This window comes from Aristolochia californica, unplaced genomic scaffold (assembly GCF_029961685.1).
Source record: "Aristolochia californica isolate CCGP_79_NKW_82.1479 unplaced genomic scaffold, dmAriCali1.0.hap1 SCAF_3, whole genome shotgun sequence".
In the NCBI taxonomy this organism is placed as follows: domain Eukaryota; kingdom Viridiplantae; phylum Streptophyta; class Magnoliopsida; order Piperales; family Aristolochiaceae; genus Aristolochia; species Aristolochia californica.
The window spans coordinates 10527851-10548523 of NW_027181992.1; the positions used below are offsets into that span (position 1 = coordinate 10527851).

At 38.0% G+C, this 20673-nt stretch overlaps 1 protein-coding gene across 1 annotated transcript; it reads right to left on the minus strand.

The window, feature by feature from the left end:
- Positions 1-1498: 1498 nt before the first annotated feature.
- LOC137960634 (S-adenosylmethionine decarboxylase proenzyme 4-like) lies at positions 1499-2614 on the minus strand. The gene has a single exon (XM_068808301.1). The coding sequence runs from the start codon at positions 2612-2614 to the stop codon at positions 1562-1564; it is 1053 nt and encodes a 350-aa protein (XP_068664402.1). The 3' UTR covers positions 1499-1561.
- Positions 2615-20673: the final 18059 nt, after the last annotated feature.

Genomic DNA, 20673 nt, shown 5'->3' on the forward strand with positions numbered 1-20673 from the left:
ATATTGGTAATTTTAATATTTTTCACTATATTAAGTAATTAGTAGTGGAAGAGTATTTTTTTATCAGACAATAATAATTTTTATTATTTTATTTTTGTCGTAGATGGAGATTTTGCTCATGCAAACGGGGACTTTGTATATTGTTTCCTAGCATGAAGAGAAAGAGCTAGAGTTTATAAATTTATTGGATGTATAGTTTTTATTTGGGTGATTGCAAATTGATATTGATATTTCAATGACGCTTTTGTGTTTGATTATTGAATAAAGTTTATGCATAATTATGCAGCTTTATGAATAAATTTATGCATAGCATATAGATAATTTTATGCAAGATTAATTTACAAACGTTATGCCCAATTTTATTTAAAATGTATGCATAATTTTATAACAATTTATTTGATATGTATTTTATGCAAAGTTTTAAATGTATGTTGGAGAGCTCGAATTCAGATCGAGCTCAAACTCGAATGCGGTTAAAATTATTGGGTTCAAGCTCAATTACAATTTTAGGCTCGAGGTTGATCTGGGCTCGAAGTCGAGTTTGAAATATTTAAATCAAACCCAACTCGAACATAGGCAGGTTTGAGCTCAGCTTGATTCCATGCCACCCCTACACAAGAGTAAAGAAAGAGAATTTCAAACGTTTTTTACTTTTTTATTTTTGGTTCTCGTGTCTCTATTAGTATTTTAAAATAGATAACATTTTATTTTTTAGTAAATTGTGGAAGGACAAAAATGACCTTTTAAAATGTTGGGTAATATGATCTGCACCTCTTGCTTTGTATTTCCAAAAACACTCATTTAGTGAGATCATCTCCAACTCAAAAACTGGACTAATGAAAAAAAATACATATTTTAGTTGCAGCCAATGAAGCTGGCATCGTGAACCCAGTGCAGAGGGTAGCGTTGGTGGCGACGCATCACCTTATTTCTTGAGTCGGGATTTGCAGAAATGAGATTTTAAAATCTACTCAGATGATTAGTCCATGAATTGGATATAAGCGGAACTCAGCAGATATACATTCTCTATTTCTCTTCACAATCCCATCTTCAATTCTGGGCTTTCATTAATCGGACAAGTCTGTTCTGTTTCTGCTCCAAACTATCGCCGTCTCGTCTGAGAGATCAGCGCCAACGCCCACAGTCATCGTCCAGAGTCCAGATCGAGCGCAACGAAGACGATACGCAAAAAAGGAAAGGCTCAAAAAAGATTTGGAATTTGGATAAAGCAAATGGTGAATTCACCAATTAAATTAAAAGCCAAAAAAAGGAGAAAAAGGAGATGAGGGAGAGGGACGGAGCAGACCAGAGGCCAACATCCGGAACTGATAAAAACTCTCCACTACACATCTTGTTCTTCTTCTTCCAAGCCAAATCGTGACAGGAGAACTCGAGTGGGATGCACTATCATAACCCACCCACCCACCGTATCTTCTCCAAAGGCTAAGGTCAACCATTCCCATCATCCAAAATCTCTCTCTGTACTTTCTGCAGCCTAGCTACCACTTACAGAATTTTCATCCAACAAAAAGCTCAGATGCCGCCATTCGCCTGAAGTCGACTACTTCCTTCGGTCAGTGAACGTCTGAAATGTAACGCTGCCGCCAGCCGGGAAGTCTTCCACCCTGCTATTGCTACTGTTATTACTACTCCAGGTATCCAAACCCAGGGGCTTTAGAGCGCTGGCCACGCTTGCGCCCATTCCTTCCGCTGCGTCCAGTACTCCCTCCGTGAAGATGGCCACCGATATGGTTCCCGGCCGGAATACTCCCACCACCTTCTGCAACATTTGCTCCAGCTCCTTGCGGTTGTCCACGGACCCCACGCACTCGAAGCTCGCGTAGCTGTACCCGTCTTCCGGGGTGACGTGGATGGTGGAGTAGCGGGCCCCGTCCATTCCGTTCATGGAGTACCCGCATGGGTCGAATGCGTAATCGCATATGATGGCCTCCGGGTTGATGCTCGCAATGCCCGTCGATTCCGTCATCTCGCTCCCGACCGCGTCGCCTGAGCGTTCGTCGCCTCGCCGGCGGAAGAACCCCCTCGTCAGGCCCATGTCTAGCTGTGTCATGCAGGCTTCCACCGTGAACATCTTGCTGGGTGGCTCCACCTCCGTCTCCTCCCCCCCATCGCTGGCACTGTAAACGTGCCACGAATGCGAGTGAGGCTTGGAGGTGGGGGCCATAATGCATGCTTTCCTGTAACAGAGGTGACTGGGCAAGCTCTCCTCTAGGTAAATCACTTCCTCCCTGAAGCTGGTGTGGGGGAACGGCTGGGCTTTTGGGAAGATGAAGCTGCCCCTGCTGTACCTACACTTGTTGACGGTGAGACCCAATTCAAATGCATGGGAGAGCAAACAAGGGACGGATTTGAGGAGCTGAGTAGTCCCACATGTCTTTATGATAATCTTCTTCGGATACACGAACAGGCTGGATTCAGACAACACGTAGGCGTCGAAGTGGGCATTCCCGATGGCCGACACCACGCTGCATTGCACAGCGTCCAGCACCTGCTTCAGCTCCACGAAGTCCAATCGCCGGAGACCCATCGGGTCGTCCCCTGAGAAATGGAGCTCCAGGCGCTTCTCGAACCCTTCGAATCCAGATACAGCCATGGAACGAACACCAGTGAAACCGATCGATGTAGCTTAATTGAAACTCGAAAGAGTACTACTTGTACGTTTAGTAAGCAGCGAAGGCGATGTACAGAGCAGAGATACAGAGAGAGGTGGAACGCTACTCAGTGAGATAGATCGGGGGGACAAGGCAGAAATTTATAGATGAAAGAGAAGGATAGAGGAAAAGGGAGAAGAGAGGAGATCGGAGAGGGGAATGTCATGCGTGTGAGGCAACCAAGAATAATGATTGTGAGCATAATGAGTGGGATATGATGATTGTATTTGCAAGATGTTCATCAGACAGGAACGGGAAACGGATTTTAAGCCCACGCCTATACAAGTGCGAAAGACAAAAAAAACTCAAAAATTAAATGCCCTGTTCCACCATCCGTTCTATCATCTTCCTGCGCGCGCACACAGCACAGTCTCTCTCTCTCTCTCTCTCTCTCGTTCTGGAAGGTAAAGAGTGAGGTCATGCGTTCACGTCAGTATGTATTACCATCCCTAATCCAACCCCTTAAAATACCATTAATTGTATTTATCAAATGATTATTGCTTCACTGTTCTTGAATGCTGGAGATCCTGTTCTTGAACTGTCTCAGCAAGAGACATAATTAGAACCTTGAACCTATTTGTTAGTTCGTGGTGGAACCCATCAAACAAACACTTCAAACCAAAGCGTAAAGGCTGCATGATTACTTTCACTTGTTTCTCTCTCTTTTTCAAATTCTCCTTCGAAAAATGAAATATTTATAAAGCAAAACGGCGAAATACAATGAACAGTGATGTATTAATCCACGGTATTGCCAGCAAAAGCTTCCAAAGCTTTCCCCGCCATGTCCTTTGCCTCCACAACCCTTGAGACGACAGCCGAAATTATGAGAATATCCATGAATTTTGGGCGGCCGATCAAATATTCAGACATCCTATAATCATTTTACGTTCTTTCCTTTTCTTGTTCACATAAAGCGTTTTTTTGTAAAAGGCGTTTGAGATTATATCATTCTCTTCAAACCTTAAACAGTTTCAGTGTTGTGCTTAAATGAGCTTCCAAAACCTACTTAGTGACAGAGGATTTTGTTTAGCTGAAATAGCTTTTTCTTGTCTGAGTTCCGGACACCCTAAATCGTCAGTTCGCTAATCTCTATTGCTAATGGTTCTTAAGGAACCGCCTGCTCTTGTACAGAAGCTAAAACCAGGCGTTACTGTAACTGGCATTTTTGGCAAAAAAAAAAAAAAAAAAAGAAAAGGAGGTGAAGTGGAAGAGACGATCAAGAATGGAAGGAAAGAATAAAAAGTAATGATGTGAAATTGCGAGTTTAGCAAGAAAGGGAAAAAAAAAAAGAGTTTTTAAGGGCAAGGTGGAAATGATTCAGAGAAGGGCATGATGAATCTGATATTATGGTGGCTGCCACCTCCATTATGATTACCCTCGAGACCTTCACGCGCCATAGCCTTCCCTTCCCATTCTCATTCTCATTCTGAAACAAACCTTCGCTCTCTCTCTCTCACGCAATTTCACAAACACTTGGTTGGCGGATTCTTCTGGTCAACCAAAACCTCTTCGTCTTCCTGAATCTAATCTTTTGATTAAAAGCCTCAAACCACATCAAAAGCACCGAAACCCCACTCATCACTTCTCAAAGCCTCCAACTAGTGAGCACCCTGTCCCCTAACTTCTCGACAGCTTCACCCTTCCTTGGCCCTACCCTCTCTTTTTCACCTCCCCCTTCATTGACACTTGCATCCCTAGGCGGCTTCCACGTGGTTTAGCCGCCATTTCCCCCCACACATCGAGGATGGTGTCGATGTGAACTTTGGCAAATCCACTTTGCACGCGTGCAGACATGCCCAAACTGCACTCAAATGTGACAACCCATACGTATAAAATTTATCTAATGTCCCGGTCATACTAGCCGTGGTACCACCACCACCGCTACCAAATCTTATGTCACGTATAGCCTTCATGATATCTGATGGCTGACAAGCATGATTGATCATGTGCATGCATATCTCACAGCATCGGCTCCCGACCAAATCCTCCTCGTTCCTCGAGCGAGTCCTTAAGAAGAGGAGACCATGGCTCTCGGGGTCCATGCAAGCATATCTCCACATGTGTGACTCACCATCAAGATCTCCCTCATCATGCCCCTCACCCCTCTTACGTGGCTATGCATCATCATCCCACATGTGCTCCCCATTATGCGCCAAGTAGAACCAGACCGGGTCGGTTTTTTATTACCCAATGACGGCCCAAGCCGCACTCGTCTTCTCCGTGCTCTACTGTGTTTAATTTGGCATTGCATGAGCAAGTGCGAGTGGACGCGAGGGAGGCAAAAGGGTACAGAGAGAGGATTGTAAATGGGGCCAATGGAGCACTTCGCAAGTTTCTAGAGATTCATGTGGAGGTCTCAAGAATCAAGATTGATTCATAGCTTTTCGATCGATGGAGTTGATCTTGTCAGGCATGAGGTGTCCAAACATGGAGGCCATCATGTTCCCTCTATTCCAAACTGGTGTCTCATAAAGCAGGGATTAGTTTATAAGCAACTTTCCACTCCCCCGACTCTACTCATTAGACAGCCTTTTGTGTTGCAGACGCGGTGGGCAGAGAAGAATCACTGCTACAGGCTTAACCAGAGAGACAGAGAGATCGATTTGCTTGCTTACTCACTTGCTTCATTCATTCATTCATTCCTTGCACATACTTATTCCAATGAGAGAACTGAACTGAGGACCGAAGAGTGATTAGGCTTTTTTCTCAAAAGAATGTTGGTGCCGACAGCTCCCAACTTCCCCTTCTTTTTCTTTGTTTTTTTACGTGCTTAATACACGTTACACCTTAACTGCAAATCATAACCTAAAGAATAAAGTTGAATCTTACTTCTCTCCTACACAGACAGAAAAAGGGGGAGCACCAGCTTTCGTGATTGCATTACACACCACTACTTGGAAGCCGACGATAGGCCACTAATTTATTCGGATTATTCGCTTCTATCCATTCTGGGTCAGAATTTGACTTCCTTTTCGAGAACTCTCCTTGTTCCTTCAAAAGTGATCTGGGATTTCCAGTGGCATGGAGGCCAAGAAATTCTATCGCAGGGCCAGAGTGTGCGGATCCATTGATGCCAACCAGAAGACAGGATCCGTTTTCCTTGAAGTCCACAATCGTTCCTTTCAACTTTCAAAGGGGGAGGGGGGGAAGGAGGCCTCCACTGATGCCCAGAAAACGGAGCAAGCAGACAAAGCATGATCCTAGGTAGACTGGATCCCCGGTCGTCTACACAGTGAACTCTCTTCGCCACTAAATCATGCCGACGTGCTTCTTCAATTATTCTCGTCAATTACTCTGCCTACCCCAAGCCATTTTGTTTTCCCTGTAACCAGAAAGCATCATTGAAAAACCTTTACTTCTTCTCTCTCCCTGTATCTGGGGCCTATGTCTCTGTCTACCCCCATGCATATTCATACTTAGAATCTACTTGTTTGGAGGTTTCCTGATCTCAGCCTTATGAATATTGGTTGAAGAACCGAACATTTAGAGCAGCACACTTGAGTACTGGAATTACTTCAATTTCTTACCAAATTAGATTTGGAGGAGAGTTGCTCCACTGTTTCTTGGCCTTTTGCCAAGTGTTTAGTGAGAAGATTTTTGGCTTCCTAATGTTTCGTGCTCAAGGCCAAAGGAAAGCGAAAGTCAAAGAGGCTTTTTCACCTTCATTAGCTCTGCTAAATAAGTGACATCAACTTGATTCGGTTGGCCTTTTTTTTTTTTTTTATCTTACGGTTTCAATAGGGTCAAGCCAAATCAAGGATGGCCCTAGGCGACTCATTGATTGCAACTTCAGTGTTTTCTAATATTGATTTCTCTTTGTAAAAAAATCTGATTGAAATTTTTTTTTTCTTATGCTACAAAGGTTGACAATTTTTTAATATGTATTTTTCTATTTAAAGGTCATTTCTTAAATGTGAAAACCATCAATTATTAATGTTTTTTTTTGTTGCTCGCCAACTTTGTTAGTGCCCAACCTTCACTTCTTCATATGTCAATTTCTATTTATATACAAATTCAAGTGAAAAATATAAGAATGTAAAAATCATTTTAATTATTTAATTATTTTATTATTTCATTATTATGTAATGTTACCATTTTACCCCTCTATTGTATAAAGTCCCTGTTGTAACTTGTAAATAGTGTATAATCATTAACATCATTTTTATTTTTTCGTTTCCTCTTCTCGGCTATGCCTCCCCGACGAGCAGAGCTCAACGACTCTCTCTTGATCTAAGGTTCTAATATGGTATCAGAGCAGGAGGAGAAACCTCCGCTCTGATTCTTTCATTGTCGGTGCAAAGTGTGCTCTTTTTCGACGACGGGCGCCTCTCCATCTCTCTCGCCTTTTTTCGGCAATTATTTTCGATGATTTTTCCCGGCGCCATCTGGGTCGATTTCGGAAGTCCTTGAAGCTCTCATTGGTTTCTCACTCCGTTGAGGTTCCGTTGGCAAAGAGATTAGACTTCGTTCACCCCTCTTTCATTTTCTTTTCCATTCTGTTGGGGTTCCATTCGCCAAGAGGCTGGATTTCTGGTTTTTTATTGTTGGTCGAGGTTGGTGATTTTGGGCGCCGATTTTGGGCATTCTCTTTGAAGTAATACCAGATCTCTGGATTTTGTTGTTGGTCGAGAGGTTAACGACTTTGGGAACCGATTTTGGGTATTCTCTTTGAAGTCTCAAGGGTAGTGAAGCTTCTCGAGGCCGGTGGGTTTGTAGTCTTTTGAGTTCAGTTACGTTATAGAAGGGCATTTCTGGTTGTTTGAAATTATTTCCGGCGAAGTAGGCGAGTTACTGGTTTCTGGTTTCGTAAGTGACTGTGAAAGACTGAAGGATTCTGAGGTTACGTAAACAGATTTGATTTTTTTTGGGAGAAATTTGGTGGAGGATCTGGTGGAGAAATTTTTTTTTTGACGTTGCATTGGTGGTCAGATTAGATCAGTTCCCCCCCTTTTTCCAAATTCAGTTCCTTTCTGGTGTTCGTATCTTACTGGAAATCTCACTTGTTGGTTATTCATCACTCATCGATGGGTGCTTCTGATTCTGGTCTTCGTACCAGTTCGACTCGTTCCATTTTTTAAGAACCATCGAATCCCTATTATATTCACCATTCAGATAGCCCCGGGCAAGTTCTTGTCTCGCAACTGCTTATCGGTGAAAATTACATCAGTTGGAGTCGTGCGATGTTGATCGCTTTATCCGTGAAGAACAAAGTGGGATTTGTCGATGGTTCCATCCCTGAACCTCAAAGTGTTGATCCTATTTTGCTCAACTCCTGGACCCGAAATAATAATATGTTCATCTCTTGGATCTTAAATTCGGTTTCGAAAGAAATTTCTATGAGTGTTATTTTTGTTGCTTCTGCCCGAGAGATTTGGCTCGACCTTCGGGATCGTTTTCAACAGCGAAACGGCCCTCGCATTTTTTCAGCTTAAACGAGAATTGATGAACTTGCGTCAAGACAAGGATTCCGTTACCACTTATTTCACCAAGCTGAAGAATATTTGGGAAGAACTGAGTAATTACCGTCCTAATTGCTCTTGTGGAAAATGCTCTTGTAGTGGCGTTAAAAATCTTACTGATTACCATCATATGGAGTATATCATGTCATTCTTAATGGGCCTTGATGATTCTTTCTCCCAAGTTCGTGGTCAGTTGCTCCTCATGGATCTGATGCCCCCTATTAATCGTGTTTTTTCTCTGGTTGTCCAAGAGGAACAGCAAAGGACGACTACTCATGCCTTTGGTTCGAACACTCCCACTGACACAATGGCATTTGCCGTTAAATCTGGGAAGATAGAAGTTATTAAACCTGACTCACAAAGCTCTCAGAAATTTCATTCAAAATATAGTGCTCCCCTGAATCCGAATTATAGTGCTTCCCGGAATCAGAATTATAGTGGTCCCCGGAATTAGAACAAGGACAAGTATTATTGTACTCATTGCAAGAATGTTGGCCATAATATAGCTCGTTGCTATAAGCTCCATGGCTATCCATCTGGCTCTACTTCCAAAACCAACCTCAATTCTCATGTTGCTGTTCATCAAGTTTCTATTGCTGATGATAGCCAAGGTTCTACTTTTGTTGGGAGTTTTGTTCAGAATCTGGACTCACATCAATATCAGCAGCTCATGTCAATTCTTTCTACACACTTGAGTAGCTCCGCAAAGGTTACCACTGCTCCGAAATCTTCTACATCCAACTGCTTTACAAGTATTTGTTTTTCTGTGTCTTTAAATCCTCTAATTTCTTCACCTCAATTCTAGATTGTAGACTCAGGAGCTACTCGACATATTTGCTCTCAAGCTCATGTTTTTGTTTCCTTGTATGTTGTCCCTCACACTATAGTTACTTTGCCCAATAATTCTAAAATTTTGGTCCATTTTGCTGGTGATGTTAAACTGCATTCTCACCTTGTGCTAAAAGACGTATTGTTTGTCCCTCAATTCAAATTCAACTTGTTCTCTGTTAGTGCTTTAATTACTAACTCTGGCCTTACAGTAAGTTTCCTTCCTGATTGTTTTGTTATCAAGGATCTATCCACCTAGAGGACGATTGGCAAGGGTGACAAAGTCCAAGATCTCTACGTCCTCCGTGCTCAAAGTTTGAATTCTGTTTCTCATACTTTTGTTAACAATGTTTCTGTCCATGTTTGGCATAATAGGCTAAGACACATTTCTTTCAAGAGACTTGATTCCTTGAAAGATCAATTGAACTGTGATGTAACTAGATTACATAAATCAGATCCTTGTTATATTTGTCCTCTTGCTAAACAACGTAGGTTATCTTTTGAATCCCATAATCATTTATCAAAATTTCCTTTTGATCTTGTGCACTGTGATATTTGGGGAACATATCAAACTGTTTCTTATACTAGTCATCATTTTTTCTTAACTCTTGTTGATGATTTTACTAGATTTACTTGGATTTATCTATTGAAGACTAAATCTGATGTTGTTTCTATGATACCGAAGTTTTTTAATATGTTTTTTACACAGTTTAATGCCAAAATCAAGGTTTTTCGATTTGATAATGCACCTGAGTTATCTTTTGTTGACTTTTTTCAAGATCAAGGAGTTTACAACAGTTTTCCTGTGTTGAAAGGCCTCAGCAAAACTCAATTGTTGAAAGAAAACATCAACACCTTTTGAATGTGGCTCGGTCATTGTTTTTTCAATCCCACATTTCAGTCTCTTTTTGGACAGAGTGTATTCTTACTACGACTTTCTTGATTAATAGAACTCCTTCTCCTCTCTTGCGACACAACACACGCTTTCATTTGCTCTACAACACACCTCCTAATTATTCCCTTTTTCAAGTCTTTGGCTGCTTAGCTTTTGTTTCCACCTTAGCTCCTCATCGCACCATGTTCCACCCTCGTGCTCGGGTTTGTGTGTTTCTTGGTTATCTAGCTGGTGTGAAAGGTTTCTCTTTCAAGAGATGTCGTGTTCCATAAAAACGTTTTCCCTTTTCATACTATTACAGGTTCAGATCAAGTTACTGATCCCTTTCCTGATTTGGTTCTGCCCCACTCCTCCATCCAAGCTCATCCTCTTCCCGACCTTGATTCTTCACCTATTCATGATTCACCAGTTATTTCTGATGTTCCAGTTGACGATCTTCCCACGCTTGTTCGTTCTTCATCTGCTAGTGCTATTCTTCGACAATCTACTAGGAAGACTCATCCACCTCATTACTTGCAGGATTATCACTGCAATTTACTTGCTAGTTTTCCTCCATCTGCTTCACCTTCTCCGTCTTATCCAATCTCTAACTCCATTTCTTACCATGCCCTTTCTACTTCGTACAGACATTTTGCGCTCAGTCTATCTTCTCAGGTTGAACCTCAATACTATCACCAAGCAGTGAAGTGTCCTAAATGAAGGTTGGCTATGCGTGACGAGTTGGAAGCTCTGGAAGCAAACAACACCTGGACCGTCACTTCTTTGCCACCTGATAAACATACCATGGGGTGCAAATGGGTTTATAAAATCAAGCTCAAATCCGATGGTTCTCTTGAGCGATATAAGGCTCGTTTGGTAGCTAAAGGTTATACCTAACAAGAGGGTTTGGATTTTGTTGACACTTTTTCTACAGTGGCCAAATTAGTTACTGTGAAGGTTCTTCTTGCTCTTGTTGCCTCCCATAGTTGGCATCTATCTCAGCTTGATGTCAACAACGCCTTTTTAAACGGTGATCTTTTTGAAGAAATCTATATGGATCTCCCTCTTTGATACCTTTGATAGGGGGAGTCCTCTTCCTCTAACAACAAACTAGTTTGCAAGCTTCACAAGTCCCTTTATGGTCTCAAACAGGCTTCGCAGCAATGGTATTCCAAATTTTCTCAAGTTTTAATCACTTTTGGTTTTCTTCAATCGAAATCCGATTACTCTCTTTTCACAAAAGGTCATGGATCCTCCTTTGTTGCACTATTAGTTTATGTAGATGATATCATCCTTACTGGTCCTTCATCTCATGCTATTACTGAGCTCAAACAGTTTTTGCATACTTAGTTTAAGCTAAAGGATCTTGGTAGTCTCAAGCACTTCCATAGTCTTGAGATTGCTCAGTCCAAGCAAGGTATAATGCTTTCTCAATGCCATTACACCGTACAATTACTTGAAGATACAGGTTACTTGGCTTGTAAACCAACTTCTGTTTCAATGGATCCAAAGCTTCGTTTAAATGTCACTGAAGATGACCTACTTCCTGATATAACCCATTATAGGTGGCTTGTTGGAAAACTTCTTTACCTCACTTTCTCTCGCCTCGATATTACTATTGTCGTTCACAAGCTCACTCAATTCGTGGTTCAACCCTGTCTTCCTCATCTCAAGGTCGTGCATCACCTGCTTCGTTATCTCAAGAACAGTCCTGGTCAAAGGTTGTTGTTTTCCTCTACTTCTTCCTTGTAGATGAGAGCTTACTCTAATGTTTGTGCTCCAGTTCGTTTGAAGGCTTTTTCTGATGCTAATTGGGGATCATGTCTTGATTCTCGCCGATCTACTACAGGTTTCTGCATTTTTATTGGTGATTATTTAGTCTCTTGGAAGGCCAAAAAGCAGACCACCGTCTCTCGCTCCTCCGCCAAGGCTGAATGTAGAGCTTTTTTTTCTACTGCCAGTGAACTTATTTGGTTATAGCAACTTCTTCAAGAATTTCAAGTCAAGGTTGAATCTCCTGCGCTGCTATATTGCGACAATCAAGTTGCGATACATATTGCTTCTAACCCCACATTTCATGAGCGTACAAAACATATTGAGATAGATTGTCATTTTTTTCGTGAACGAGTTACTTCGGGAGTCCTCCAGTTACTTCCCATTCGCTCTCAGTACCAGTTAGCCGACATGTTTACTAAACCTCTTCATTCTACTCACCTTTTTTCTTTGTTGTCCAAGATGGTTGTCATGGACATTTACAAGCCACCTTGAGGGGGAGTATTAGAATGTAAATATCATTCTAATTATTTTATTATTTCATTATTATGTAATGTTACCGTTTTACCCTTCTATTGTATAAAGTCCCTGTTGTAACTTGTAAACAGTGTATAATCATAAACATCATTTTCAATTTTTTCGTTTCCTCTTCACGGTTGTGCCTCCCCAACGAGCAGAGCTCAACGGCTCTCTCTTGATCTAAGGTTCTAATAAAAAATTATTTATTACAATAGAAACTAGACTCATAGAACTTTCCGTAGAGGGATAATTTTAATTAAGGTTGAAGATAAAAAAAAAAATTATACTTAGAATTGTTTTCCTTTACTTTTGACTTTATGCTTATGTACCCTTAAGAAGGTCAAGGACTTATTTGTCTATGTATTTTTTTTTCTTGCTAATAAAGAAGAGGGGCGCTCTTCCATACCTTGATTGGAGAGAGTATCTTCTTCAAGGATTTTTTCTTACGGCTTTCAATCTTCATCTCTAACTCATTTCCACGTCTTTTTATCTCTTTCTCACTACAAAAATCAAATTTTGTTTGAAGAATTTTTTTTGACAAAATTCAAAAATTAGCCGATAGAACATCTCTTAGTGGAATTTTTATTTGAAAACTAACATCAACTATATCTTTCTGACAAAGGTTTTGTTCATGAAATAGACAAAACACCGACAAAGATTACGACAATTAGAAACAAAATTTTGGCCAAAAAAATTTTTTTGACTTTTTACTTAAATGTTTTTTGACGAAAATTTCTCAGTCATAAATTTTTTAATATTTCATTTAAATTGTATTTTATGGAGGTATTTAGAAATTAAAATATGCTTTTAAATTTTTTTGAATTTTATGACAAAAATTTCCGTCATAAAATAATATTTTAATTTATAAAAATTTAATGCAAATTTTTTTCACTAATTATATTTTTTAATTTAAATAAAAAATTTTATGATACAAATTCCTATTTATAATTTTACTTACTATTGAAAATTTTCATCGATGATAATATTTTTGAATTTTAAAAAAATATATAGTGAAAATTTAGGTGATAAAAATCTAGTTCAGTTTTTTAGTGACATGTCCAACTGAAAAATCTCCATTTCCACCAAGAAGTTTCTTTTTCATTTTTTTAGGAAATATTCCATCTAAAAAATTAATTTTCTTATTGATTTTTATATTTTTTAATTTTTTTTGCTTAAAAATATAAGTTATTCTATACTTAATAAAAGCAATAACATAAACAAGAATCTAATGATAAATGTGAATGGAATAAAAAAATTAGTTCAACACAAAACATACATACAAACAAATATTATTCGACAAAAATAAATACAATAAAAAAGACAAAAAAAATGTGCAATCTTGGAGATAGGGGTGGCATTGAGCTGAGCCAGGCCCGAACCTGCCTATGTTCGAGCCGAGCTAGATTTAAATATTTTGAACTCGAGCTCGAGCCAAGCCCAGGCTCAAACCTAAAATTGCTATCGAGCTTAAGCCCAATAATTTTAATCGAGTTTGAGCCGAGCTTGAGCTTCAACATTCATTTAAAACTTTTCAAAAAATACATCTCTTGAGTTCGAGCTCCAACATACATTTAAAAAATTTCAAAAAATACATGTCAAATAAATTGTATATAAAACTATGCATACATTTTATATAAAATTGGGCATGACCTCTTAAAATTAGGCATAAGGGTGGCATCGAATCCAACTGAGTCTGAACCTTGTTCGAGCCGAGCTTGATTTAAATATTTTAAACTCGAACTCGAGTCAACCCTAGCCTCGAGCCAAAAATTGTAATCGAGCTCAAGCCTAATAATTTTAACCGAGTTCGAGCTTAACCTACATTTAATACTCTACATAAAATATATGTCAAATAAATTATATATAAAATTATGCATTTAAAAAAGAATGATAGGGGAGGTTTGGGATTGAATCTCGATAATGGATTAGAATGCATAAATATTAATCTTTTTTACTCCAAATGTTGTCTAACTTATTTTATAATTTTTGAATCTGGCCATAGATTTACTATGACCTCCTTAATGCCCCTGGTTGAAAATTTATATCCTAGGAAAAACTAGAAATATTTTTCCTATGATACATATTTTCAAAAAAACGTTTAAATAAAATCCTATTACTATTAATGACTTACTAGACAATTACAAGAAATATTTTAAAAATTTCTTAGGAAAGTTAAATGGACCTCTCATTGCCTCTTCCAGGGAAATAAATAAAAATTAATAATCAATCTAATATATTACTATATTTATCGACAAATTTTTAATCAAATAAAATCTCAAACACAAAATTGCTAAAGAAATTGCCTCATGCTAAAAGTATTACAGCATCAACTATTAAATATTTATTCAAAAAAATTTTATACATTTTTCTAGCCCATCTTGGCAAGAAAATCTTACTTAGAAAATGATATGATTTTTTTAATAAAAAATTTAAATGAGAAAAATATTTAAGAAAAACATTTAGCACTAATAGTCCCTAGAAATGTATTTCTACTAAAATATAATTTCAATTTCTTCAAGAACCATGAGGAAGGGACAACAAGAATTTAAGAAAGAGTTTTTTTTATTTGCTTATGATCTCGCACGTGCGAAATCGTCTTCGAAGATTCCTCCCCTTAACTTAGGTATCTCTGGTTTTCGTCGAGACGACGCAGAGGGAAGGGGGTTAGCGGGTGCTGGCTGTCATCGGGGATGACGGTTGTGACAGAGGTGGCGGTGACAGAAATAGAGGCGAAGGTAGACGAGGGGAGGAAGAAATTGAACCGATGACGACAGAGGCGACCGACAAGCAGTTGTAGACGGCAACAGAGGCGACGACAACAGCGGACGGGAGGGGCTCCCCCCCCCCCCCCCCCCCCCCCCCGACTCTTGTTTGCGTTAACAAGTCGGCTCGCGAGCTTTTGATCCGAACCATGGTTCGGTTGAGTTCGGCTCGTTAACACAAACGTGCCTTATATGGATCTTGAACGTTCAAAATCCATATAAATCGAGCCGAACCGAGCCGGAACCGAGCCACTTGCGAACTGGCTCGGTTCGATGTCACCCCTACTTGGAGGGCCATGATGTGACAATGAGATGGATGGGTGTGACGATGTTACACTAATATCATATGTAGGAGGGAGGAGGGAGTGGCCACAAGTAACCATATAATGGATCATCTAACTCATTTGAGTCGGAAGCTAACTAATAACAGACATCATATCTGGTAACTCTTGCTTCATATATACTAACTCCTACTTCATATTTACTCACTTTACATTCATCGTTTTCAAGTTTGTAGCTTGGCTAAAGTAATACTGTATGAACTTAGACTCTAGGATATGGGAAGATGGGTTGCACAAGGACCCATTACCAACTGATCACCAATCTTAACACCCAATATCTTGTTGGTTGTCCTGTCATAGTCCGATTCAACACGAGATGGTACAATCATCTCTTGTATGTCCTCTTATTAAAGTTGGACATAGAATTAATAATTTGTAAAATAAGGGACATATTCTACACACATGTGCATATCTAAAACCCTCAAACACCCGTCCACTCGCTAGTATAGGGGGGTTAGTGCAAAATGAACTGGAAATGAAGTTCACGCGCATTACTCCATTCATTTGATTAGGCCGTTAGTGGTGAATGAGCGCCTCTTTATTTGAATCACGTAGGTAATCTTCTCATTCAAAAATTAGGGAATCTTGTTTCAGCCCGATTTTGCAAATCATTCACATGAAGTGTCGCACAGGACGCGTCGTTCCCACCCCCATCGAATTTTTTTCCTCATTTTGCTTTGTTCAACCTCTCTCTCAGCCTTCCTCTCCTGACGATTTTTTTGGCCCGCTCTCTTCTTCCTCTCGTCTTCGCACTCCCTTCGGCTTCTTCTCCCTTCTCATCGTCTTTGCATCTCTTCTCCCTTCATCGTCTTCTAATCCCCTCTCCCTATCTCTCTCAGCCTCCATCTCCATTCTCCCTCTCTTCTCACTCTCGGCCTCCCTCTTCCTTCTCTGTCTTGCTCTTCTCTTTTCTCCTAAAAATCCTCCTGATTTCTTTCGATTTAACCCATTTCAGTTTCGATTTCCTTTGATTTTTTACATTTCTTCGATTCGGCTTCGATTTCCCCATTCAGCTTCGGTTTCCCCCAAATTTCAAAAGGTAAGCCTAAACCCTAATTTTTTTAATTGATTTATTGTTTTATTTGATTTAATTTTAATTTTTGTGCATAATTTGTATCGATTGTTGCATAATTATGGGATTTAAGGTTAGGGTTTATGGTATTTAGGATTCAGGATTAGAGTTAGGGTTTTGTGTATTTAGGGTATTGTTCAAGGTATTTAAGGGTTTAGGGTTTAGGGTATTTTTAGGGTTTAGGATTTTTTTAAAAATTTTTAGGGTTCTCGATTTTTGGGGTAATAGGGTTTAGGGTTTAGGGTTTGGGGCTTTTAGGATTTTTAAGGTCTAGGGTTTAGGGTTTAGTCATGGAATTAGGGTTTAGGGTTTTTTTTCAAAAAAATTTAGGGTTCTTGGTTTATGGGGTGATAGGGTGCAGGGTTTAGGGTTTAGGGTTTGGGGATTTTAGCAGTTTTAAGGTCTAGGTTTAGGTTATGGAATTAGGGTTTAGCAGTTAGGGTTTTTGGTTCTTTTTAACTTTTTAGGGTTCTCAGTTAGGGTTTATTAGTCAACAAAACCGGACCCCCATCACTAACGAGGTACGGTTCATAGTAAATGCGAAGTCATATGGAGCTCTACCAGAGGTGTTCGGTGAATTTGGACTTGATAAGTATATTTTTGCATTGTTTAGTGCATCTGCAATGGAATTAGTTTGATTAATTTTTAAATATTTTAGAAAGTTGTTGAATATTTTTGAAGTGTTATGGAATGATCTTGTCATGTGGTGAGGAGATTTGGGTGTTATAAATATCCACCACATGGTTTTTTTTTTGTTTGTTTATGTTTCCGTGTGTCCCTGGTTACTATGACCGGTAAAGGTTGTCTAATAAAAAAATATCCTTGAGGATCATCTCGGATTTAGATTATAAATGGATGAAAGAAGACAAAAAACTCATCGTTCATATGTCATTTGGACCTTCGAGGATGACAACAAAATACTCGATCTCTTGGTAGAGAGAATTACAATGATATGTTTGAATTGGAAAATGATAATTCAGGTGATGAGGTCCGATTTGCAAGTGTAAATGAGGATGAAGATAGCGTTGATAGCGATGATCTTGTGGATGAAAACAGCCTATCAACACACATACGTAGGCAGCGTGCATTAGAATCCACAAGAGCCGTATAATTTTGAGATGCCATAGCCACTAGCATGTGGAATTATCATTGATGGTTGTATCTTATTTTTTTTTAACATTTATTTAGCCATTCGTATGTACTAAACTAGTAAGTTGATGATTTTAATATTAAATGCACGAACTCGTTGTTATATTCCAAGGCATAAACATTTGCTTTCATGTTATAAAGTGTGAACTATTACGAGTAACTAGGTTCATTTCCAAGCATGTTTTTTAAGTTTTAATTAATTTATCCTAGTTTATTAAAAAAATAATTTATTTATTTATTTATTATAATAATTAATTTTATTATCATATTAAATTATAAATTTAAGACTGGTAATTAAAATATTTTTAAAGAGAGCATTTGATCAATTATTTTGGTTTAAACATATCGTTGTTATAATTAATTAAACTAATCATTTTTTATTTTTTTAAAAAGTATTATTAATTAATAGTACTTAAAAAATCCATTTTCTGTTATTAATAAAATAATTGTTTTATTTATTCAGTTCAATTTATTTATTTATTATATTCGCTAACACCCAAAGATGAATTAAAGTCTAACTTCATTTCTAGTTCATTGTGGACTAAATATACTTTATTTACACATTAAACCTATAAATATAACATATAATAAAATTACTATAAAGAAATGTGTTAGTAATATTATACATGCCATCTCACGATGCACTTACACAAATGACACAATTGACTTGGACCTATATCACTACTAAATTATTTGCTTTTTCATATTTCTAGGGTTTTGTTATGAGATTTTCTACGTTTGGAAAAATATTAAAGTCACATTCACATAAAATTGTTATTATTATAATAAAAAGAGATACATGAAAAGCCTCTTCCATGAAGCATCCCGCTTCTCCACTGAAACCCCTCGATAGGGGCTTGACATTACCTCCTATGGAATCCTCAAAACACTCGACAATATTGTCATTGCTTGGTATTTTGGCTTTGGAATGAGTAAACTCATGAGAAAGTAATTGTCCTTTGTGTACTTCCATGGTGGCAAATTATATAGAATCAATACCATCAGCCAAATGCTATACGATGTGCTCATGTTCCCAAAATCGAATGCAACCATCACTAGTGAGTATATCTCAAACCACATATACTCTTTGTCTAGTTCACACCACCTGTCTGAATCTATTGGATGTTACAATTTAATAATATAATATTATAAATAATATAAAATATATTATTCAATTAAACAATTATAAATTAATCTCTTAAGCCATAAAATCAATGTTTCAACATTTTGGCATACTCTAATACCAATTGTTAGCCCATGTGGTTTCTCAAGAAGGGAATGAATTAAAATTTTAAAGTAAAAAATTTTGATTCTTATATGCAAAAATTAAAGTAAATAAATTAATAAAACATACAACACGATAAAACACAAAAAATTGTTCTTCTAGATGTTCTCCTATTAGTAGTATTATACGAAATTTTACACAAGAGATTTCAGCTCTCTTCTAAGCCATATGTAATAGCCAATTATATCAAATTAATCTCTCCTAGAGATTTACAACTAGATTATAGCTCTAGCAAGCTTCCCTTTTTAGATTCAAGCTTCTAGAATACCTTTAAGAAAACAAATGCAAGATATGCAAAGAAGGAACTTACACCCTTTCTGAATGGAGAGACAACCTTCTTCAAGTTATTTCTAAGCGTCCAATCCTTTGATGTGTAAGAGATGAAATAATGGAGCTTGAATGCTAGATGCAAAGTGATTTAGAGAGAGGAAAAAAGTTTTCTTTTTCAAGAATTAAAGCTTTTTTTTGGGTTTGTGAATGATTTTTGTGTGAACAAAGTTGTTGAGTGTAATAAATTGCCAATAAATGCTCAAATGAATGTTCATAACAAGTTTGAAAGGGTATTTATATCTTTCCCATGCAAACCAATCATTTTGTACCATTTAAAAAAGGCTGCAAAAAGTGTTGATCGATCACTAGAAATGTATGATCAATCAACCATGTGTAATGGCTATATTTTGTAGGCTACCCAAACTTGTTAATCGATCAACACAATAATCAATGATTTTTTAACCTTTCAAAAAACTCATTGATCAATCAACCCAATTTGATCGATGATCATGCTTTATAGTTTTGGTAATGCAGGGTTCTGTGTGATCAATCATTCCACAGGGTATGATCAACCATGCTTTTATAGGCTTAACTGACAACATTTTGTATGATCTATCATGCGAGACAGGATGATCACTCATGCATTTAAACTTTATTGCAGTGTATTCAATATGATCAAGCATGCCTAAGTAGGGTGATCGATCATGCCATATGCTAGAGTGTAATTTTAAGCTTTAAGCATGACAAATAACAAGACTAAGGGCTTAGCAAGTTTAAAATAGTTATAAACATCATTTAGACATGACATGGTTTTGGAAAACATTTATGCCATAAAGATCCAATGCTCTTGTGTACCTTATATTTGGAGTTTGGTGGTTGTCCTCATACATTACAAGAGTTCTTAAAATATTTCTGAGGCACTTAAATTCTAGTATTCAATCTTTGCACATGGGTGCTTCTTTAAGATGACTAGACACACCATATAGCTCGAGCCCTTGATTATGAATTGGTTGATTCTTTTGTATAGACCTTAATCTGTGTCTCATAAAGGAGTTGCATCTCAAATGCTTGGTTTCTAAATATTAGCACAAATGAGATTATTTTTTGTTATCATCAAAATATGGATGAGGGTTAACCTAGGTCAACACCCTTTCACCACCTCCTTATCCTAGACACCCACACACTAATCAAAAGTCGTGCCTCAAAAGAGTATTGTTACCTCAATAACCTCCTAGAGCAGCACCTAATGACAGAATCAACTAGTCATCATTCTTCTTCATGATGGTCAACTAATGTTTCCAACGAGCTTGAGACCAACTTTGATAAGATTTGGGTCAGCTCTGCCAACACATGAATCAGCTCAATATTGAGTTTAGAGGACATTTACTTAGGGATCAATTTCATTTTTTACTCTACGAGGCAAATAATATGAGGTTAAAAAAAAGAAACCATGATCCAAGTTAAGGTGAAACTTACAAAAGATTGTAACATTACCTGATGTTCCCCAAAATTATCATCTCAAATGTTATGCATTATGTAGTGTCTGAAATGCCAATTATAACGTTCTCTAGAATTATGCTTCTAGTATAAATGGAGGAGAGGTGTAATATCATGCCCCCTCTAGAATTATTTTTATTCACCCATGGATGTTATAGATTTAATTAGATGT

Coding starts and splice junctions, on each gene's coding strand:
- LOC137960634 (XM_068808301.1), bottom strand. CDS start 2,614: ATGGCTGTATCTGGATTCGAAGGGTTCGAGAAGCGCCTGGAGCTCCAT.